At 31.6% G+C, this 25,053-nt stretch overlaps 2 protein-coding genes across 2 annotated transcripts; one reads left to right on the forward strand and one right to left on the reverse strand.

Annotated features, from left to right (window-relative positions):
- Positions 1 to 1,071: 1,071 nt before the first annotated feature.
- Positions 1,072 to 13,529, forward strand: LOC146530226 (very long chain fatty acid elongase 4-like). The gene is made up of 7 exons (XM_085201149.1): positions 1,072 to 1,187; positions 6,173 to 6,271; positions 7,112 to 7,380; positions 10,051 to 10,222; positions 10,694 to 10,821; positions 11,668 to 11,817; positions 13,337 to 13,529. Exons 2-7 carry the CDS (start codon positions 6,193 to 6,195, stop codon positions 13,418 to 13,420), a joined length of 882 nt encoding a protein of 293 aa, XP_085057275.1. The 5' UTR covers positions 1,072 to 1,187; positions 6,173 to 6,192; the 3' UTR covers positions 13,421 to 13,529.
- Positions 13,530 to 14,510: 981 nt separating this feature from the next.
- Positions 14,511 to 20,058, reverse strand: rtp (MORN repeat-containing protein retinophilin). Its single transcript, XM_085201150.1, has 4 exons — positions 19,922 to 20,058; positions 19,096 to 19,291; positions 16,077 to 16,186; positions 14,511 to 14,715 (listed from the first exon to the last, which is right to left on the reverse strand). Exons 1-4 carry the CDS (start codon positions 19,929 to 19,931, stop codon positions 14,561 to 14,563), a joined length of 471 nt encoding a protein of 156 aa, XP_085057276.1. The 5' UTR covers positions 19,932 to 20,058; the 3' UTR covers positions 14,511 to 14,560.
- Positions 20,059 to 25,053: the final 4,995 nt, after the last annotated feature.

The raw sequence follows: 25,053 nt of genomic DNA on the forward strand, positions 1-25,053 counted from the left end.
AGTAAACATAGTTATATTTTTCAAGAAGGAATACTCGAGGCATTAAAAACAGTAAATGATTTTAGGAATTTAAATCTCGGCTTCACACATTCTCTCTGAACGATTATTCATTTCAGAAATAACTAACTTATCAAGTTAATAGGTGGATGTGGGTATATATTTGAATTATATTTAAATGAGAAGCATAACTCAACGTCGAGCAGCTAGACTGTGCGAGTTGAGTCACGGAACATAACGCCGTGATTAAATTTAATTAATAAAATATTCTAAATATAGCGTTTTTCTCTGGGTATTTATTACATGCACGAATATTATGTTAACAGTGACATATGGGTAGTGTATTAATTATACCTGTTTCTGTTTACCACAAGCAATTAATATTACTAGCTGACCCTTTGACACATAAAATACGCACTTTATGCAAAATTGTTCATATATTGTCAAATATATTAATATAGTAGTGTGTTATATTTCGCTTCGCATTGTATTCCGCACACAGCAGGGCTTTCAGGCGGAATTTGGGAACCTAGTGTTATGACACTTCCGTTTCTCACTTTCCACCGTATTCTAAAGGCATTTAAGTTGATTGGCGTAACTCAACGCCGCTCTTTAATACTATTTATTCCGACACTAGATCGAAGAAATGAAAATATATAATATTTCATTTCCTCGAGTGGGAATCGAACTCAAAACCAGTCGCGTTTACAATCACATCACTGCGCTACGACTGGTCTCTTATATACCAATATATTAAAATACTAATTAATTTGACATGCTATTTATTCCGCCATGTTAATAACAACCGTCGCTATGCGACCGTTGCTTTGCAAAGTTTGTTGTTAGAAAACGTCACCCAAAATGAGCTTGCTTAACGCATCTCTCTATGGAAAACTGAAAATAATTTCATAAATATACCTATTTAACAAATATTCGTATAGTTCAAGCGGGCGTAGCCGAGTTCGGGTCCACTAGTTAATAATAATTTTAAACTTAAAGCTAATAAATGATAAAAAGCTATCAAAATTAAAAACGTAAACAAAACAGAAAGCCCGATGACGTAAAGCGTAACCCGTGAAGCTGAAGCATAGACGTTGCGCTCGCGCAGAACTCAATCAGTTGACAGTCAGATGTCGAGAGTGGCAATGAGTGTTTGTGTGTTGTGCTATAGCTAGTGACTATTTAAAAAAGTAAGCTTTTATAAATATATTTTTAATATTATTTATTATTACTAACATTAAAATTTTCCCGTATAATAATATTTTATGACGTGCACGGTATAAGAACTTAATTTTAAAGTTCTATAATAATTTTCTAATTATCTAAGATAATATTTTTTTTATTAAAATATTTATTATATTTTAATCAAATGCTTCTTATTTTTCTTTAATATACAATATATTGAGGTAAACAATTAATGAATATTATTATACTTTTTTGTTTGACGTTATAAAACATTAAGCATATATAATTGTCTATTTGGTGCAATAATTAGTGCTTTATAAAAAGAGGACACTAGCAAATAAAGAACAATAAATATATACAACTTAGTTTTAAAAAAAAACTATGGTACTATCACATTAATATAAATAACCTAGAATAGATAAATATATATATACCGATAGTAATCAGTTCTTAATACTTCACTAATTTTAGTACGTATTTGATGTTTATCAAAATGTTAAAATATTTAAGTTTGTAACGAAAATTTTTGAATAGAATATGTCCAAGCTTCAACGATTTGGCTCTTAAAGCTAAACAAAAAGAAAGTAAGATAGATAGATTTACATTTCCTCGAACGCTATATAATACACCGGAATAAAATATACGCTACTTCCTTGTATTCAAAGCTATACATAAATAGCGACCCCAAACGCATTAAGCTTATTGTTACATTTTTAAAAATCTGGGGTAGGCAGGACGAATCTACTATTAAGAACTCTGTTCCCAATTTTCCGCCGTATTCTGGAAGCATTTCGGGTTGAGTGGTTTATATTCTTTTCATTTCCTCTGGTGTGGATCGGAACCCCAACCAGCCTATTTATAAACACACACTTGGGCCCCTACGCCACAACTGGCTCTCTATATCCTCTATTTCCGTAAAGTTTCAGTTAAATGAGTTCAGTAGTTTTGTTTGAAAGTGGAACAAACATCAATCCTTACTAACTTTCACATAATATATATTAGTAGAATAGGATAATCATGGATGAGTTCAGTTGTATGGCTCAAAAACGAATAGGAAAACTTATTTGAACCTCCTATTTATAAATAAGATGTTTTGAATAGTTGTGCATCCTTCAGTTTAATATACTACGATTGAAAATTCAAAGTACACTCGACATGAATGGATTATTTGTATACAGTGAAAGAAAGTGACTCTCTTATGAATTACTAAGCAAAACGGTCTAACTAACAATTTATATATTAATTATAAATATAAAACTTTGAAGTCCTTGTTGCCCGGTGGCCCACGGTTGTTACATTCCCACTTGAGGAGATAAAATATTTAATATTTTAAATTACTGTCTAAAGTGTCTCAGCACTAGGTTCCCAGGTTCTCTTTGCTATCCGTCTAGGGGCTTATAGCGGGAAGTTAAAAACATATTTAAATGTTAAACTTTCTTTTAATTAGAGATTAGCAGATTCCTTGAGGGGGTTGAAGAGTACTGAATATTTCTGAAAATACCTACAAAAATAAAAAAATATATATAATTGGACGTTTTATAATTATGTTCTTTGAAAATATAACCTCTATTTTTGTTACATGCATTAATTTGGTCACATAACATAATATTCCAATAGGACTCAAATTCGTAAATTAAGTGAGTTTTCACTATACCTCTACAACTATTTAAAATTAGGATATACATTTACATACAAATACATTACAAATTATAAGCTTTATCCACAAGAAAAAATATATCAGTTATGCCACTTCACTTCACTTATCGTTATTCAATGCTCAATGATTTTCACAAATAATTACTTACTCACTATTCAAGTTCCTGAACTTATTAGGTCAAAGTGCTTTTACAATCATCCTGGTATTTTCATCAACTTGTTTGAGAGAGTATGCTTGTAATGCTTATCCACTTTGACGATATAATATGTACATTGAACATGTAATATACAGGAGTTCTCACATATAGCAGGTTAGGCAGAGGAAACGTAGTGTTAATACACTCTGTTTCTATTACGATATATCCGTTCCCCAGTTTATGTTGAATTCCGATGGCATTGCGTGTTGAGAGGCGTAAATCAACGCCACGCTTTGCCTCGTTACCACCTCCTTACCCCAATTTTTTTATATGTGTTCTGTATATATTTATATGTATAAGCAGAATATAATAAATGGGCAAAATAATAAAAAATATTTTATTATTTTGTCCATGACAAGATGAATCTCAATACTGTGCTAAAGTCATCAATCGAAGATAGCAAGAACCCATAAGTGTGCCAACCGTAAAACAACAATTACAGCTTAGGGCTTTCACTCATACTCAAGTATTGTATAATATATTTTTGTTTCTTTTACTTTCACTCCACAGTTGAGTGTTTAGTTATAGAGGACAATAGATGAATGTTCTCTTCCTGAATAGAATGGACTTGTTCTTATATGGGTAGACGATTTCTATGCCTAATTCTTTTTCTTTATTTAATTTATGTATTTGGTAAAAGCTCTTTTTTAACTTTTAAATAGAATATGAATTGACTTGGTCTATCGATTTTTCATCCTCTCAAGTATAAAATTTCCGAGTTTCTCTACAAATTAATCACTTTACAGTTTTACCATTAAAACATCAAATTATTATATAAAAATAATACTAACAATATTTTTGACCCCAAATTCATATTACCGTCTTTAACCCCAAAGATATTTAGATATAGTAGAACCGTAGACCCCTTAGATATCGTGCGTAAAGTTATAAATTTGGAGTGCCTAACCTATATATTTATTTTCTATATTAATTTTATAAATTATATTATAATTGAAAAGATTATTTAGTTGAGCGCTCTTATTTAAAGCAGAGCTTCGAATTGAAATTCCTTTTTGTTGAATAATCCGTTTATTAGAGAAGGCTATATTAAATTACGTTAATTATTATTTAATCATAAATTACTAAATATAAAAATTTGGCCACGCGGGTAAACTCTCTGTAATATTAAAAAAAAATAGGAAAGTAATAAACTATGTCACCAAAATATATTTTTGCAAATTTCGGGGAATCTTTTTAATAAAAAAATCTATAGATACGCTTTTAACAAAAAGGAAATAAAAATCCATAGAGTGATTGGAAGTTGGAAGTTTATATGCTAGAGCTTTTTTCATGGGAATTTAATGTTTTTATTCCTTTAAATAATAATATAGTTAAAAAAGGTTGTCATTTCCTAGTCAAACTTTATTGGATAAATATAAAAATGTTAACTAATAATATTTAATTACCTTAATATTCTTCACATAATGGTAATTTTACCGTAATAAATTTCATAATTTTGACGCCATTGTCGCACATATGGGACTTGTCTACACGCGATGTTTACATATTAAAAACCCACTTGAGGGAATATTTACATTAACAATATATTCTTCATATTAAGCTGCATCCTTTTTCCGTTATATGCCTAGGTTAATAAGTTCGATCCCCACTCGAGGAAGTGAAATATTTCTTTGCCTTAATATTTCCATTCCGTTTTTCTTTTTTAAATTATAACTAAAAATCTCCTAGAAATACCAAAATAATATAATATTATACTTTAAATATTCATAATAATATTATACCATTTTCTTACTAGCTCTTCAAATAATTCAATGGTTCTCCACTTTACTTCGCCATTTACTAAGGGAGCCTTGTAACATAATTGCTTTATTATATAAGTGTTTTCTCCATGATTCAGCCATTGAGTGAGCCAGAAAGATATACTTTCTCCGTTAAATGTGTGACAGGTTAATAATTCTTATAATTATGACTGTTTATAGACATAATGGCGCAGTTGGACTTATCTTATTCAAAACAATGGTTGTAGATTTGTTTTTAATGGAAAGAATTAATTATGTTAATTTTCTCGCTATTGTAAGAAAAAATGCGTCGTTTCCACCCGTGTAAATAAAACTTTATACTGGTATGAGATTTTATCATCATAGCCTGTCCTATATACCAGATATAGCGTGTTACAAGTTAAAAAATCTCAGCATATTTATAGTTTAAGATGGCCGTTGATCTCAAATAAACGTTGATTTTAAATAATATTTTAGTTTATTTTGGCCAAGTTGTAAGGCAATATATATATTTACTGATATAGAATGTATATAAGTTTTATATAAACAAGAAATAAATAAAAGATATACAAATGAAGAAAAAATCATAATAAAAAAATATAATTTATATTTCAATAGAAATTAATATGCTTAGAATATACGATGCATACGTAATGTTATAAATATTTTATCTATATTATGTATAACACAAATATAGTTACATAGCTATGTCAATCAAATGTCAGTGTCAATGGTTAAATTGAAAATTCCTCCATATATCAAGAATTCAATTCAATTCAATTGAAAATTTACATTTTGGTATCACGTAAAATTTTAAGCAATAATGTGTTATAAATTGTTTGTAGGTATTTTGCTCCATTTTTTATTATTAATAGTATAGAATGTACAAAAAAATAATATATTACTACTTTTAATAATAAACTTTGAATATACAGTTACATCTTTTTTTCATGCCATTTTTTCATATAAAAAAATCAAATTTGGCTTAAAGAAATTTACATTTGAAAAAAAAATGTTTAATATAATAGCTCAACAGTAATTTCATAATTATAAAAATATCATGTTTTTATTTAACATATGATTCAATAAGACAGCTTTCAACTTTTTTCTCCATCTCTTGTGCGACTAAAGCTTTCCATCTTACCTCCAGACATTATGCATAACCCTGCAATGAAATGAAATGAAGCGGATGGCACCAGTGTCTTAACGTCTTCATTTTCCGCCTAATTTTCGAGACATAATGAGTTGCGAAATTCAACGCCGCGCTTTGTCTTTCAGAGCAGGAGAAATATCTATTATGTCGTAGTGACGGGAACTTCCAATGTGGCAAACAAAAATATCTGAATAATTTTAATATTTTTTATATATAATTGTACTAAAAAACTTATTTTCTTCCAGTTTTGCGGCCCGCATACACCATGGCAACTATAGTGAACTCTACACAGAGCGTCCTGAAGGACACGTACGCCTACTATTTATGGACCTTGTCGCTTTCTGGTAAGATATTGTAAATGTTTTGAAATTTTTAACATCACAGTCGATGTTACTAAAAAACTTTATTTTTTCATTCATATCATTCTCCAAATGTGTTAGAGTAAACAGGAATAAGATAGTAAAAGGCTAGTTAAAATTTTGTTCTCCATCCATGAAGAAAAAGAAGATTTAGCTTGGAATAGAATAACTAAATTCATGATTTGTCTAATTTTAAGTCGTTATGAAACAAAACCGAAAACCCTTACTTAAAAACCGTCTAAGAGCCACGATTAAGTTATTTATAATATAATATTAGAAACATATATTTATGTATTTTAAATAAACATATATGTATTTTGATTTCTCCGCAAATTAATGTTATTGCCCTTGCTCTCATAATACTTAATAACATATCCATTTACACACTAGCGTCAACTAGTTTGCTTGTCTCGCTTATATAAGAGAGATATTAATAGTAACAAGAACCTCCTGCAAGATGAAATTGCTTGATGAAATACATTTAACAAGACTATTTATTAATAAAATAATAAATAAAAATAATTAATTATTAAAATGAATAAATTAAATAAATTTTCACGCTGTTTTCGATAGCACAACACAGTAGGCAAAAGGAAGACATATAGGGGTAAAATACTTTATACTACTTTCCCCAATTTTCCTACCATTTTTTGAGACATTTGCACTTTATCTTGTAGCCAGAGCGAGGAAATTAAAATAATTTATTCCTCCAAGTGGAAATCAAACCTACACACATTATTATTACGTCCTCAATTAATATAAATCATAGTTAAATATCAATCAAAAATCTCAATTTGTAAAAATAAAACAAAATATTTGTTGCAGACAAAAGGACAGAAGGATGGCCGCTCGTAGATTCTCCAACGCCCACAGTTATCTACACGTTAATATATCTCTTCATAGTATGGATAGGGCCTAAACTCATGAAGAACAGACGCCCGTTCAAACTGAGCTGGCTCCTAGTGCCCTACAATTTAGCCATGGCGGCGTTAAACGCATATATAGCAGTCCGGCTACTAACAGCGTCGTTTAGACTTCGATACAGTTATATTTGTGAACCGTGCCGGCAGAAGTACGATCCGGATGAAATGCAAGTGAGTATTGAATTGTCTGACTCTAGTACGGTAGTAGTAAATTACCCCAAAACAACAAAGGGCAAAAAATAATTTATAATTTCTTCTAGTTATTAAGAAAACGTAGCGAGATTTGTACCCGCTTTCTTAACGCTTTCTTAATAATAACACTTTCAAAAATGTTAAAAATATTCTTTTATTTCTTTTTAATTTAAAATCCAGCTGTATTTCTCTGCCTAGCCTGCATATAACAGGCTCTAATTGGTATATGTCTGGAGCGTCGTCGTGGAAATACTCCATTCCCCACTTTCCGTCCAATTCCGTCACAATTTGTTAAGTGGCGAAACTCAACGCCGTTCTTTATCTTGTTACCATGTAGGACATGAAAATAATTCATTTTTTTCAATAGGAATCAAACTCGTAATCCTCATGCTTGCAGAAAATATTAACAATAATTAGAAAAATAGCAATGAATAAATTAAAAATAGCTTATAATAGTAATGCAACTATTTAGAATCTGAGGCTGAATTTAAATAATTGAATAAGTTAACAAAAACTTTTAAAAAATATTTAATACGCAATCCAAATTCCTGCAAGTCTCGTAAAAGTAGATACCTTACTTAACTATATTAGAATTAATATTAGTTTTCAGGTATATAATATCGTAAATTTAACGATAAACTAGTTTACCGCTCGAAGGTTAATGGTTAAACAGGTTAAACATGGTAAAATATAGGTCGATTCTAATACAACTATAACTCAAGTGGAGTGAAGGTAGAGTCTCCTTAGATATAGCCACCAGCTGTGGAGATTAATAGTAACAATTTTGCTACAAGAGGCTCAATGTAGCGGAACATGATTATAAAAGACAAATGATAGTCATTCGTCGATCTCGGATATTTCTTAATGATTTCGCTTTCTGTAATTCTATGCGGTAGTATAACTGTATTTATGAAACCAGTGAAGTCGTGGCTTAGAGGCACAAGGGTCTGACAGAAGGATAGGTTGTGGGTTCGATTCCCACTCGAGGAAAGGCTACGCAACGCCTCCAGAATTAACACTTGGTTCCCCCTGCTTGCCCTGCTTTGTGCAGGATATAACGTGAAACTAAATAAATTATAAGCAAAAAAACATTTTTAGAAAAAGCTTTTATTTAAACGCTCTAAAAAGAAGAAAATAAAATTTGTCTTAAATTTTAACTATCAACTCATAACCTCATTGTACACAATTTATATGATCATAAAAGCTTGTCGCGCGATTTACTTGTGTAAATAAACTATTACTAATTTAATTATATAAAATCTGCTAAGTTTCAATTTTTAAAGTTTCAATTTATTTAAAGTATATATAGAAAAGTAATCTTATTTATATATTTTATTGTCAAATAATTTATTTGACTTCTTTACTGTTTATTGGTGCTTAATATTTTTATTTGAAAAAGAAATGTGAAAATGTTTTTGGTACTTTGAATAATGGAAAGCAATATTTTAAGTGTAAACTGTATGTGGAAAACCTATGCATAATTAAGATTTCAATCCAATTGTACATATATGAAATTAATATAGTTTTGGTCATATACAATTAACATTAAGCGCTTGTAACATAAAAACAATAAACTGAGAAAGCTCGCTAAGTAAAATTGAAGTAAGTAATAATTTTAACTAAATTTACTATAAGTTTTCTATAACAAAAACGCAAGATCATCGATATTAAAATAAAAACAAGGAATAATGTTTACTTTCATATTCGTTGCAGAGAATTACTAATGCCAAAGCTATCATTACAAGTCGTTAGTAATTCTGTATCTATCCACTTTCATCAAAATATTGGAATCAGCGGACTACATTTCTAATAACATTTCAAAGTATTCTGAAGGCAGGAATCTCGATTGCTTTTAAAAGATTTATGTTTTCGCAGAAGTAAACATTGTACTGATTTTTTTTTCTTTTCCTAAAAGACTTTCGCTTCCTAGTAAAATAAAAAGAGGGAGATATAAATAATATAAAAAATTGAGGAAGGAGATGAAATATTTTATTTAAATTTATATTTCTATTTCTTCGCTCTGGTGTAGGCGCAAAAGTGCGGCGTTTAGTTCCGCCACTCAACACGCAATGCCTCCAGAATTCAGCGGAATGTATAGAATGGAGTGACTTGAACGCTAGCTTCCCTTTACCAAACGTGAGGAAAAATATGTAAAGGTAACATAACTGCAGTGGATACCTTAGTTTCAGATCCACACTATTATTTGTATCATCAACAACTAATTGGCTTGTCACCTATTTACGTAAGGCGAGATATTATAAATTATCGATATCTTGATTAAGTTTAAAACTTCTCGATTGGTTAGCAACGATAAATTAGTTCAGAGATCCCTTAATTCGAGACATGTCCTTTGAACCCGGAAACTCCCAAAGCCTTATCGTTAGAGGTATTCTATTCGAACATTTGTTAGGCAGTAGTTAGGCCTTTTTTTATTTTCACGCTATGTAAGATTTTTTCTTTATGACTAACTGACACTAAACGCGACGATTGTAGGCTCGATTTCCAAATGGGGGAGATGTTTTTTTTATCATATAAAGGTAACTAGACGATGTGCCATGCTGCTATCATTCAAGGAGAAAGAGAATGTTTTGAAGCCTCCAAAAAAATTAAAAATATATTTTAAGACTTTAACTACAATATCTTTTGCAGATAACGAATGCTATGTGGTGGTACTACTTTTCGAAACTTCTCGAGTTCTGCGATACATTCTTCTTCATCCTAAGGAAGAAAGAGGAACAATTGACATTCTTACACGTTTATCATCACTCGACGATGTTTGGGTTCTGGTGGATCGGCATTAAATGGGTGCCAAGTGGATCGAGTAAGTTTTTATATTTTTATTATTTGTTTAATGGGCCTGAGCATATTTTAATTAACTGTTAAAATGTTAGGCTACTGTTAAAACAACCTTAATTAGAAAAACTTATTACAGTAAAATTGTAACCCTTATATTAAATGGTATTCTGAGTAAACCTGCTTTCACAGTCGGTGGTACCTTTATAATATACATTCAACAAGTTAATTTGAAAAAAGAATATTTTAAACTTTAAAGTGGCGCTATTGTATGACTGTAAATGTGAAAGGTTGTGGGGTTCGATTTCCACTCTAAAGATTTTCTATTTTCGATTTTCATTCTCTCACTTTGCCTCAATGCCTCTAGAAGTCGGTCGAGAGTGAGGAAAGGAGGTTTTTTAATAGGTGCGGAGTGTCCTCATATTAGGTTAAAGAGGACGATTCCCTTTGTCTACCTTGCTAAGTGCGAGATGTACTTAGCGTGAATATTTCTTTTCAGCGTTCCTCCCCGCAATGGTCAACAGTGGCATCCACGTTCTCATGTACACGTACTACGGACTCTCCGTTTTCGGTCCTAGAGTGAGCCAGTATTTGTGGTGGAAGAAATACTTGACTATCCTTCAACTGGTGAGGCTAATTTTGGTTAATTATTTAATAAATGAGAAATTTAATATATTTCGAAATATCTGATCATATTCACCTAATTCTAACTTAGTCTATAATAAAAGTAATAATATTTTGATTGAAAATTTATTAATTTAAGTTAATAGGTAAGTGTAATTCTACATTATGTAATTATTCGCGCTTACCGTTCAAACTTCGAAATATTACTTGTCTTGTAACTCAACACCACACCTTGTCTTGTTATCAGATTAAGAAAATGAAAGTAATTAATTTTGCCGAGTAGGAATCGAACCAACAACCGTTGACCTTACATTTGGACGCTATACCACTGCGCCATAACGGCATTAAGAATATGATAATAATAAACAGATACAAAGATATACGTATATACTCGTATTATGGAGAACGAAACCTATAAAAGTTATATTTTGGCAATGTTCGTCGTGTAGTAATTGGAAAATTAAAATGACACAGAAATAGAGACATATTTACTTATGTTTTATCTCTGCAGTTCTATCTTTTATTATCGTCATCGGCGCAGTAACACAACGTCTATCAGAAAACAGCATTAGCTGTAGGTTCGATTTCCACTCGGGGAATCTTATCCAATAATAGAGTTATTATTATGATTATGGGATAAGAAACAAGGCGACGTTGAGTGTCGCTATCGTAATGTTTCAAATCGGAGAGTGGAGATTGGAAAGTATTAACACTAGATTCTCTCTGCCTTTCCGGATATTGCCGAAAAAAATGGCTTATTTCTTGTATAAATAACCTTTTTAATATAATGTATTAAATATCTTATCTTATCTATATATATGTATTAAATTATTTATTTTTTCCAAATAGATCCAGTTCACATGTGCCCTGATACTCGGCGTGAACGGCATCAGAACTGGTTGCGAGTTCCCGCTGTGGATGCACTACGTACTCATCATATACATGATCTCCTTTATTGTCCTCTTTGGTAATTTCTACATGAAGGCTTATCTTGCTAAGGTATGTGTTTTCTTTTTTTTCTTTAACACGCTTTAACACTGTTATGCGTTCGGTTCCCACACAAAAAAATGTATTATTTTCGTGAAAATATTAAATATTTAATTCCTTCGTTCTGGTAACGATGCAAAGCGCGTTGTTGACTTCCGCCACTCAACACGCAATGGCTCCAGCATTCGGTGGAGGTGAAGAACGGTGTGTTTTAACACCAGCTCCCCTCTCCATATCTCATTGTTTGGGAAAAAGCGTGAAGCTGCTTATGTAGATTTGAATAATAAACAATATAATTCGTAGATGCTCTGTTTTTAACCTTCATATAATTATTAATTCTTATAATACTATCCAAAATCTTATACATATATGTTACAAGACACCAACAATAATAGTTACATAAGGAAATGAGTGAAAGTGTTATATGTAACTGCCACAGCCGGTTGTGTTGCGTATAACATTTTACTTTCGAGCCAGCATCCGTGGCGATCTCTGCTGACACGGTCAACTTAATGAATATTAAGGCGGCACACGGCGGCTTCGCTGGCTTTATGTCTTACACGAAGTATACGTGGAGAGAATGTATTAGCTAGTGTCAAGATATTCTGTCTTCATTCCTTTTATCGGTGGATCTCAACGCCGCTGTTTGTCTTGCTTAAATAGATTTTAGCATAGCATTATGCTTGTGTATTGAGATGATATATGTAAAACACACATACTTAGGTCGTCGTTACACATATGAGACGGTTGTGGGGTCGATTCCCACTCGAGGGAACTTGGCGTTGGGTTCCCCTAATTCACATGCAATGCCATGACAATTGAGAGTGCCGAAAACAGACTGACTTAACACTAGGTTCCCTGGTCTTTTTTATAACATGAGGCTTTCGAAATTAAACTGACATATCCTGAATAATTTTCTATTCATAAAAAATAATAATTATATTAAATTTTAGAATATTTTTTTTATTGCCATTTTTTTGGCAAAAACCAGAATCTGTAGAAATTATGTTTCGCACTTACATGTTGGGGGCCACACCAGGGGCATACAGTCTTCTCTGATTCTACTATTATTTAAATAAGTATTATATGAAAAAAAAAAACTAGATTTCGTTATATAAATATTGAATTCATTACCTCTCGGTTTCATGGTGAAAGTTGGTGATTTAATTTAATTATATCTTAGTCGTAGTAAATTATACAGGTAGTAGGTAACTGCAGGATAATTACTCGAAGCTATTTAAAGCAGATCAGTATCTTAAAATTGCTTTCAGTTATGCTACAATAATGCTATACATAATGCTATACATAATGCTATACATATCGATTAAAGTTTTACAATTGTGGTTTTGATTTAAAAGACTAGTTTTTTTATTGCAAAAAGAAACTGCGGCGTTGAATTTCGCTGTTATATATTATGGAGATATAATTTACAAAGACTAAAATTTAATATGGAAAAAATAAATCTCTAAAGATTCTCTCTCTCTCTCTCACTTATTGTTTTCTTTGTTTAATGCTCTTTTATTTGTTACAGGGTAGCAAATGTATGGAAGTGAGATACGGCCAGTGCTTAGACGACGAAGAGACGATTCGTAAAAGAAAACTAAAGTCTAATTAAATTGTAATCATTAATTATTATTTATTTCTTTAGAATAATTATTTTATTGAAGGCTTAATATGTTAAGTAATAAACAAATATATATTAAATAATAAAGTTTTTGTTGGGACGTTTCGTTTTATTATGTTGATAATACCACTTTCTTTTGTATGACAACTGTTTTCGAAGCTTATTGACATTTGTTCTTGCATATACTCGTATTTATTGTATAACTTGTGTTTTTTTATTTGTGCTACTTAAGTTTTACTAACTGCTTTAAAAACATCATCTCTGCCTTGAGGTCGTCGTTAGCGATACAGCATTTAAGCAAACGCGACAGTTGTAAGTTCGATTTCTACCTCGGGGTAATGGATCATTATTTCTTTGTTCTCGTAACAAGACAAAGCAATGTTTTGAGAAGTGAAAGACAGGTCGTATTGACACTAGGCTCTCTCCACTTACTCTGCTACATGAGTGTATTTTAAATAAAGTGGAGTTATATACTCCACTTTATTTATTCTTGACTTGGTATTCTAAAAATTAGAAGAATCTTAAATTAGCAAATCATTAATTAATTTTGACAAACAGAAACAATTAAATGACATAAAAAGGAACAGCCTTGACCGACAAATTAAATTATCCCGTGAACTTCCTTTGATATTTCCTTTATTATTTATTTATATAGGGTGTCTCGAATTTAGCTTAGTGAGTGACTTATTTAATTAATCTAATTATATCGAAAATATTGGAAATCTCAGTAGGAAATATAAAGGATATCGTCTTAAATGTTACTTGAATTATACTAAGAAACTGAATTTGTTAAACTTATAATATTTGTGTCAACATAAATCTTGACAGAGGCCAATCGTGACCCAAGGGCATAAGCGTATGTAGGGAATAGTAGTACGCTAGTACCTTAACACTAGGTTCCCTTTGCCTCCCTGCTATTTACGTATTACAAATTAAAGCTAAAAATTACAATTACAAATTAAAGCTATATATTTTTGCCAAACTAAACTAAGTCTTTAGCTTTATACATAAGTACATGTATATCTTACTTAAAAAAATAAACTAAGTACATAGGCATAAAAATAATTAAAATCAAACCAAATTTGAATTTTTCAATACGCATTTATTAATTTAATAATAAAGAATACAATATTACATTTGTTGGCACTGCGCCCGGGCCATGTAAGCTACTTTCTGAGCCCGCTGTACCACTTCCGGGCATCGTTTGCGTCGCACCATCTTGCAATCTTGGAAGTAACCTTCGTTTCTGGGAAACCCATTGCTGCTGTCGCTGAATGTGACTAGACCTAAAATTTATATAAATTACTTGCTAACGGACTTCGGAAAGGAGGAAGTAGTAGTTTTTGTATGTATGTACAGTAGATTAGTTATTTTTAGTATTTTTAAGGAGTTTGTCGTTTTTTTTTTGCGAGATATGCATAGAGATCTTAGTGTCTACAAATAACATTTTAGTGAATGCTGAGTAGTAGAGTAGTAAAAGGAGTTGAACCTGCTACGTGCAAATTTTTATCTTTTCTAAAAAGTACGAACACAAATAATTCACAAATAAGTTACTTTACTATATTTTTTTATATTTTCATATTTCCAAAGTCAGCGAAATTGGATTAGATATTCAATATCTTTGGTCGTTCGTGGGCTTTGTTTGCGTTCAGTCAGGAATTTTCCTAATAAAAGTGTGCTATTTCTCCTTTTTTATAGTAATATTTATTCATAGCGGTATTCCTTTATTTTTATTATTGTTGTTATATTCATATTATAATTCATATTTATGTTTTTAATCTACTTTGTTTGTAAGCAGAGAGAATCTTGTTTTAAAACATACAGTTCGTACGTATCATCTAATTTTTGAGACATTGCGTGTTAAGTGCGGAACTTAACGCCACGATTCGTCTTGTTACCAGAGGTAGGAAATAAAAATTATTTATTTCCCCTAGTGGCAACGGAACCTTCGAGCGTCGCATTTATAGTCCGCTGTAGGAAAATTCATCAGATTATGTTTTAGGTTACTTGATGATGACATCGTTTTAAAGTCATTTTGTATCTTGTTCCATGAATAATACATTAACAATAAAATATTCATATGGATATTGTATTGTTAAAACGGAAGTTATATAACTTCCGTTTCTTATTAACCCAAACTTTCTACTGAATTAATACAAATTCTCATATAATACGTAGTTTATATCTTTTGTAATTTGATTTTGTGATTATACATTATTATTTATTTCAGCTTCACGCTGTATCCCGCCCACAGCAGGATAGGCAGAGGGAACCAAGTTTTAAGACACTCCGTTCCTCACTTTCCACCGAATTCTGGAGGCATTACGTTTTGAGTGGCGGGTTTAATTTCCACTCGGGAGAATGAAATATTTATTATTTTTATTTCCTCGCTCTGGTAACGACACAAAGCATGGCGTTGAGTGCCGCCACTCAACACACAATGCCTCAAGAAATGTTAAACATGCTTGTGCCCCTGTGCCTGGATTGGCCTTACGACTATTTTAAAAATATTATTGCTGTATTTTTTTTTAAATAAACGTAAAAAAATTATGAATTACGAAAAAAATACTAGGACTTCTTCCTACCCTGCCTTTACTGGACCACGTTTCAAACAAAAATCTATATTAATATTAAATTAAATAATCACCTAGTCCCCACACACGTCCTCCGCGGAATTCTCCTTCAAACTTCATGCCATCTGCTCGCCAGAACACGCCGTGTCCGTGAAACCAGCCTTGCATGAATTCACCTTCATATCTATAAAAACAAAGAAAATTATTTATAAATTTCAGTTAAATATCGAAGCTTTTTTGGGTTCGAACCGGCAAAAATTAGACAACAGAATGTCTTAGTAAGTTTTCAAATGTCATAGTACAGCTTAAAGGTATAAAAAATATTGATCCTACTATAAAACATAATTTTGTGTGAGTGACTTGTGAATTATACTTATAAAAAACTTTTACAATACCAAAAAGATTTATTTAATATCTATTAGATATATATAGATAGATACATCTAAGATATTTAATATTTTATTTTCAAAACTAAAATCTAGACTGTATTATAGAAATAGAAATCTAAGTTAAATTAAATTCTTTCAGGGAAGCTTTCAAAGGAATGCTATATTTGAAAAGCGGAAAGGAAAAAACTTATATAACAATCAACAATATTAGAGACACTGGTTTCAATTTGGAAGTACATAGTTACTGAAAAACATTTTGAGAAATATTTTCTTTTGTTTTAATAATATTTTACAGAAAAAGGTAATATTGCATCGCCTATTTCACTAAAATAGTTTTTTCATAAGTTTATATTGCTTATTTATTAAGATTAAATTATTTTAAAATTAAACCGCATAGTATCTGACCATAAACGTGATGATGGGCCAGTCCCCACCAGGGCTTTAATTTCCACTTGGATTCATTATTTTAATTTTTTCGGTGTCCTAAAAAGGTAACCCTTTTGGTAATTTAACTTCTCCTATCGGAAATTTTATAAAGTTGTTGAAATTCGAACTGGCAACTATCAATTTTATTAAATAAAACAGTGTGAGTAATATCCTCCGCTTAATAAAATCCTGAAACTACTCGTAGTATGAAACCTGTTTTATATATGCGACACAATATACGATATGCGAAATTGCCTTTTTATTTTATGAGGCAGTATGTTTAAAGCGATGCTATGAATAAATTATATTAACAAATTTAATAATTTAGGACATCACGGGAACAGCGTGCTGCTGTAAGCGTAACGGTCGTTGGTTCGATTCCTGCTCGGGGATATGAAATGAATTCGATTGTAGTGTGGTCGATCAATACTCGAAAAAGTAAATTGTTTTCATTTCCCTATCAAGACATTACGCGGCGTTTAGTTCCACTTGACTTGGAAAAAGAACCTGTCTTTTGACTTATCCATCTGTCTACCCAGTTTTGTGCTGAAAGAATTAATTAATTAATTAATTAGTTATGTATAAGACCGCGAAACAGAAACTACTATGATTAATTGCTTAATAACATGAAGATTACAATTCTTAGAAGGTTCTAATTAATATGAAAACTTTTATAAGTAATAAATATTAAAGGGAAAGCTTTTGGTTTTAAAATATTCAGTATAAAAATTTTATTCGTATTAATTAATGTTAAGTTTCAAATGATCTTTTTGAGATCTGGAAATATTTTTGAGAAATTAAATGATGGTAGTTCTAGACAGGAGATCGAGATCGTTTATTATAAGCTCTTTTTTAACCGACTTCTGTAAGAAAAGGAGGTTATCAATTCGACTGTATTTTTTTTTTTTTTTTTATTTTTTTTTTATTTTTTTTTTATGTTTGTTACCTCATAACTTTTAACTGGGTGGACCGATTTTGATATTTTTTTTTTATTTGAAAGGTACAGCTTCCCGAATGGTCCCATTTTTTTTTGGTCCATGTCTGACAATGGTATCCATGAGAAAATCACATAAGTCTTAAATTTGCATTATGCATGTGCGCGACTAATAGCCGAATAACTCAATGTCGCGCCAACCGATTTTGATGATTCTTTTTTTATTTGAAAGGATACACTTCAAGGATAATTTGGTGAAAGTTTGGTTAGGTTTCGATTATGGAATCCGGAGAAAATTGAGAAAGTTTGTTTTTTTTGGTCAAAAATTAATTATACTGTAATAGTTACAAGCAAAAACTTTTTAAATTGATGTCAGAAGTGAGATTCCTGATCGTTGCATTTCTTTTCAACCAATCTCAAAAAAGAGGATGTTCTCATTTTCAACCAACTTCAAAAAAGGGAGATTCCGAATTCACCCGAATACTTTTTATGTTTGTTCTTGTCAATATACCAAAATGTAACTTTGCACAAAAATAATAGCTAATTAAATGAAGTTTTACATAGAACAATCACAACCACTCGTTGACAACCACTACCACCACCATCACCACTCGTTCAAGAAGCATCATTTTAAGATCTACCCATCACTAAAAATCGTAAAATAAATTAATTTTTAACAAAAACAAAAACCGACTTCTAACAACGAACTAAAAAGTGAAAAATAATTATATAAAGATTTTATAATTTTGAAGTCGGTGTCAAACCTTTACCTTTACCTTTACTACAATATCTAATTACTAAGCCTGTTTGTTTTACCGACTTCAAAATTATAAAATCTTTATATAATTATTTTTCACTTTTTAGTTCGTTGTTAGAAGTCGGTTTTTGTTTTTGTTAAAAATTAATTTATTGATTTGCCGTGTCAGTATGTGTTTTACTATATGCTTATTAAATTTTCCTTTTTTACCTTCTCCTCCTAATGCTATTGCTTACACATTAACCGTAAAATTGTTTTGTAAAGTGCGTAATTTCGTAATAACTTTCATGTGCGTAATAACTCAGAATCGGCTTAACCGATTTAGGTGCGGTTTTCACTATTAGATTCTGGCAAGCTTCCGAAAACATATAGGGTTTATTTTAGTGCAATCGGTAAATAAATAAAATGTGATGTCAATTTAAAGTATTTAGTTCGACAAATTTGTTAAATGCCGTAACAGTTATTTTATACAACTTTTAGTTTTCAATTTCATTATTAATATTTCTATTTCAAGACGTAGCCGTAGCCCCGCACGGGCCCACTAGTTACTACTAAAAACAAATAAATTTATATGTAAATTTACTTACTTTGCCCCATCAGGAAATGCCATAACACCCAATCCTGAACAAAGACCACTTGTCAAGGCACCATCGTATCTTGTACCATCAGCCAACATGAGGTGGCCTGTCCCATGCTTCTGGCCACTGGAGTTCCATTCACCTACATAGCGTGTGCCGTCTTCATATTTATAAGCACCCGTTTTTACTATACCAGCGTCGATTACTACAAAATATATAAAAAATATATATATTTTAAAAAAATATTATTAATAGGTACAATGATCGTGGATAATTCATTTCCCCAATCGCAAAAGACAAAGAGCAGGGTTAAGTTCCGCCAGTTAACAAGCAGTTTTCCGATTTCAGATAGAAAATGGAGAACTAATTTGACTGTAGATTTTCTCTGCACACTGTTATTACTGGAATATTCATTCCCACGAGTGGAAATATTATAAGTAAAATATGTTAAAATAACATATATTACAATGACAAATAATAAAATAAAGAGACCAATAATAAAAAAAATATTTACAAAAAGAAATAATACAATTTATGAAGCCATCGTGGCTGAAGAGGCACAAACGTGCGACTATAAATACGAAGGTTGCGAATTCGATTCTCATTTAGGTGAAAAAAATATTTAATATTTTCATTGTTCTGGTAACGAGGCAAAGCGCGGCGTAGAGCACTGCCACTCAACATTAGGTTCGTAGGTTCCTTTTGCCTGCCGTGCTATTTACGGGAAACAGCGTGAGAAAAAAAAAGTAAAATAAAATTTAACTTATTTTCTTTTCTTTCTCTTTTCTCGAAAATAATCGAAAATAATTTTAAATACTAATTTAAGGTAACTTACCGTCCGTCATGTTGTTTCAGTACCGACTGAACTAGCACTAAAAGGTTTCTTCACCTAATCCAATTTGTATAATACTCTATTGGTTAATCAGTTTATCAATTGCTATGTATAGTAGACAGAAAAAAATATTATGTGTGGCCGTAGTGGCGCAGTAGTACAGTGTCTGAATGTAAACTGGTAAAAGTAACTGGTAAAACGTAAGGTTCAATTTCCACATGGGGAAGTAGAGTTTTATTGTTTCCTCGTTGTGTTGAGAAGACAAAAGTCTTGAAAGTTGGTCGAACAGTAGAGAATTGCATCGGAGTGTCATAACACCAGGTTCCCAGGTTCCCTGTGCGTACCCTGTGTGAAGTTAAAACAAAAACGTATACCGTTATATCTACTAGAGATAGTAACCCGTAAGTAAAGTTAGGGCACACGAATGCCTCTAATAAGGATATGCCGTTGTCGACCATTAGCTCATTACTCCGACGTTAATTGAAGTGACTGCTCCGCGTGCGTCATTCTTACTATTGTTGTTTGATTTACTACCTTCTGTAAGACGTACACAGACGTATACGGGTTATATGGCTTAGTGGAAATAATGGGAAAATACTTGTTATTTTGTCTATTTTTTTCTGGGACCGATGGTGAAGTGATGCAGTGGCATAAGCATGTGATTGTAAACAGGATGGTTATGAGTTCGATTCCCACTCGATAAATGAATTATTAATTGTCCATTCCCTCGCTCTGATAACAAAGTAAAAAACGTTATGCCTCGAAGATTCGAAGTAAAAGTAGGGAACGCAAGTATTTTAATTAAATCGGAGAAATGAGATCAGTTTTTTTTTGAAAGTGGAGAACGCTCACCAAGCATACACTATGCGAAAAAAGGTTTCTGGCTCAAAAATAAATTTATTATGATTATATGAGGCTAAATGCTACACTTACTTACAGACCACAAAAAAAACATAATTTGAATGGAAAATTAGTTTTTTTTTTCTACCATATTAGTATATGTGTCAGTTAGTATATATGAAATCTTACAAGCCCAATTTGACCCACTTCCCAGAGTCCCATTGATCTGAAATTTATATTATGACTTCAGTTCTGGTGACAATAAAATTACATATAATCATGAAAATGATTAATAAAAAAAATTAAAACATAATACAGCGTTAAAAACATCTTGAAAGCTTGTTTTTTTAATTATTATTTTTTTCATTCTTCACATTCAAAAAGGTGGTTAAAAGTAAGTTATGATAATATATTAATATTATACGTCACAAACATGAATGAATTCACTAAAAATATGCCATATAAAAATATCAATTTTATATTTAAACAATCCGTAAAATTGGGATGTATAATACTCTCCAGTTACCGAGTGATTGGCAAACAACGCAGAGACGGAACTACTAGACTTAAAATATTGAAATTTTACATATAGAAATGGGGTGTAGACAAGCATTAAGAGAGTATTTCTTGAAATTCCTACGGGATTTTCCATTTTACGACATTACAGTCCACACAAACAATATACACATGAAAGTAGAACATGCTTTTAGAATTGAATAAAATCTTAAGACATAGCAAATATTTACCTAGAAATTAACAAATTAACTTATAATTAACAACTACAATGAACTGTAACGAGAAAGGTTCCACATTTTTATATTATAATTAAACAAGGACAAAGCCTTCTTCATTTCGTGAAATATTTGCGAGTAAATATTTTCCATCATAATGGAAGTGGAATCCAATAAATATTTCAATATTCAAATATTGTTTGTAAAATTCTTTGTGCATATCAAAGAAGTTTGTTTGACCTTATTTTATTATTAATTGTTGTGATAGCAAATTGTCGCATGAACTTTGATTATTATGGTTACTATAATAAGCATGAATTATTTAGCGAGCACTTGTGGCACAGGGGTACAAGCCAGCAAGGGTAAACATTGCAGGTCGTGGATTCGATTTCCACACGAGGAAATGAAATATAAAATAGTTTTATTTCCATTCTGGTAACGAGACAAAGCGTGGCGTTGAGTTTCGCCACTTAAAGCACAATGCCTTCAGAATTCGACGGAAAATGTAAAACGCAAATGCCAGTACTGTTATGCCAATACTGTAATATGCGGAATACAGCTATAAAAAATACTCCAATGGGAATCGAACCTATAACTATCGAACCATCCGACCCCACGATGACACCAAAAGCGGATACCAGTAGTATCCTCGTTTATATAAATCCTCATATCTCACCGGCACTGTAAGTGTCACCGTTACACCAAATGACCAATCTAACGCTTCCCGTCGCTGCTATCAGACACGAAATGCAACTGACCAGCCTGTTCATGATAGAAGTTCAAGGATGAATGCACTGTGTAGACCACCAGTTACATAAAGAAAAGTGTAAAAATAATTCTTTTTTATGCTATTCCGCATTCCGCTTGGATTACGTTAATATAAAAAATATTATTATATTTTTTTTTATGAAAAAGATAAGGTAAATAAGTTTACCAGCGTCCGCTACTTCGTGTAACGCCAAAGAGGCTTATATTAATATCATTCATATTATAAACACACATATAAATCTTCCTCTTGAATCACTCTGGCTATTAGTGAAAACCGCATTAAAATTTGATAAGTTGTATTAAATAGGCATATGTCGCTGATGAGGAATTTCTATTATGTAATATTTTGCGGAACTATTGCATTTTCGCACCCTTCTTATTATCAATCTCAATTTACACCAAATAAACATTTTTTTCTCAGCTTCGTTCCTTGCCTTTTCATGTGGGAAAAGGCTGGTAGACAAAGAACTATTTTCGCCCAATTCTTAAAACTTGCGGGAACATATAAATAATGCATTTCCCCCAATTGGGGATCGTATTCACAAATGTCATGCGTACAATCAGACTGCGCCACTGCGCTACGAAGACCTCACTATTAAATACGAATATTATCAAATCCACTACGATCGCCTTTAACTTACTTATATAGAAACTAAGTTAATACTTAGTTAATACTAAGTTAATACTTAGTTTCTATAGCCACTTCGTTCCTATTAATAACATTTTCCGTTGGATTCTCGAGGCATTGTGTGTTAATAGGGAAACTCTACGTCGCACTTTGCCTTGTTGCCAAAGCGAGGATGTGAAAAAATTAAATATTTCATTCTTCCAAGTAGGAATTGAACTCACAACCATCGTGTTTACAGTCATACTCTTGTGCCTTGTATAAATAATATAACCAATAAAAAGCTAAGATATTTACGTTTTTTCTACATAATTTTGAATCATTAAAATAATTTACATAACTTTAATGTGATTTCAAGAATGCCCCCTTTACGTCGATGAAAACCCAAGCTTGTATTTAAATTCAGGGTTAATTTGTGGCGAGACCCTTTTAAGGGAAAATATTATAATTTTGTGAATATATTATGAGTATGTACTCATATAAATTAAAATGTCTCATATTTTATTATGAGCTCTTGTGGCCAGTAGCCCAGGGCACAAGCGTGCGACTTTAAACGCCATAGACATGGTTCGGGTTCGATTTACACTCGAAGAAATTATATATTTCATATTTTCATTTCTTCCTTCTGGTAAATAAGCAAGTGGATAACGGTAGTAAGCTAACAAGCGTAAGACATAAGTTTAAATATTAAATTGCATTCCACAGTAAAACGTCGTGCCCATTTTCGAAGTTTTGCGTGTTAATTCGCGTAACTCAACACCGTATTTTGTAAACAAAAATCGAATCCAATAAAAAAGTTATAAAATATAAATTCAATCACGAACTACATTTAATAGACCATTGATATTTCCAAGCTTTTACATAATTTCATTACGAAACATTCGTCGATTTCATGGAAAACGGAAATTTGAAACAATGCTTTACATGAAAGTGGATAACTGAGATGGTATGGCGTTATATCGATTGAGACCAAGGTCAGACCGCAGTACAAAGCTGCTAACAAACAAAATAGATGTGATATGTTTTGATTTTTTTTTTTTATTTATTTCATATGGTAGTGTAAACAGTATGGCGGTGTTAAGTTACGCCACTCGCCACGATAGATATTTGATGATGCATGAGGAACAGAGTGTCTTAACACTAGGTTCCCTCTGCTATACTGTACGAAACTTGGAGCTCATTGCTCAGTCCAACCAAATTATAAAGCTAGAAACGTAAAATAAGTTCTGCAAGAATTATCTCATGCTACTTTTAAGTCCTTTATAAACCGTCATTTATGTGACTAATAATCTAATCCACTAACCTAATCCACTTCTAGGCGACTTGGAAACTTAATATTTGGAGACAAAGGAGACTATTATAGGTAGGGTAAAACCCGGATAGTTGCCTCGGACGGATACTTGCCTCAGTTTCAAATGCTCTATGTTAGACGTGTTTACAGTGTTTCTTTTTGATCATAATAAGAAGCGTCCCCCGCGTAGGCCTCGTTGCCGCATCAGCTGTCGAAGTAGGTGCACGAGTTTTGTCCGTGTGAGTAAAAATCTTCCGCGATGATACTTTGACGAGCGTCAGAATTATATTGGCAAGTAATCTCCGTTAAATATAATTATAACTAATTGCGGTTTCAGTAAAATAATTATTTCTTTGATTGCATTAGAGTTTAAATTGCACTGTAATAAACGTTTTCTTGTTAAATATGTTTTATTTATTTTGTAAATAAAAAGGGCAAGTATCCGTATCAAAAAGGATAGTTGCCTTACTGTCTTTTGCGGATTGTTGCCCTGGGGCAACTATCCGTAACTACACATTTTAACGAGCAAACAGATTTTTTTCTTAGTTATTTTTTTCATTTGGTTTTACCTTTTTTTCTTGGTGATATTTTTATTGGGCTCTACTATAGTTTATCTTAAATAAAATAAATTCTCAACAGCAAAATGCCTCGCAAGTATAAACGAAAGCAAGGCGTGGTGCCGCGCCACATCAGCTGGACAGAAGATAGCTTAGCACTTGCGTTCGAAGATCTAAATAAAAAACAAAAAAGTATCAACGAAATATCCCGGATTTATGGCATATCCTCTCGAACCTTAAGAAATTCAAAATAGCAATATCAATTAGCAAATTCAAAAAAATGAAATTCCAACAAAGAAGTTAAAGTTGATAATTATTGTGTA

Source organism: Heliconius melpomene, chromosome 17, assembly GCF_056956725.1.
Source record: "Heliconius melpomene rosina isolate 202511_hmr_F chromosome 17, ASM5695672v1, whole genome shotgun sequence".
Taxonomy (NCBI): Eukaryota; Metazoa; Arthropoda; class Insecta; order Lepidoptera; family Nymphalidae; genus Heliconius; species Heliconius melpomene.

Excerpts from the sequence above, each read along its gene's own strand:
- rtp (XM_085201150.1), bottom strand. Across the intron at positions 16,187-19,095 it reads GCATTTCCTGATGGGGCAAA|ATATGAAGGTGAATTCATGC; the intron begins GTAAGTAAATTT and ends TTGTTTTTATAG. Across the intron at positions 14,716-16,076 it reads AGGACGTGTGTGGGGACTAG|GTCTAGTCACATTCAGCGAC; the intron begins GTGATTATTTAA and ends TATAAATTTTAG.
- LOC146530226 (XM_085201149.1), top strand. The coding sequence starts at position 6,193 with ATGGCAACTATAGTGAACTCTACACAGAGCGTCCTGAAGGACACGTAC. Across the intron at positions 6,272-7,111 it reads ATGGACCTTGTCGCTTTCTG|ACAAAAGGACAGAAGGATGG; the intron begins GTAAGATATTGT and ends TATTTGTTGCAG. Across the intron at positions 11,818-13,336 it reads TGAAGGCTTATCTTGCTAAG|GGTAGCAAATGTATGGAAGT; the intron begins GTATGTGTTTTC and ends TATTTGTTACAG.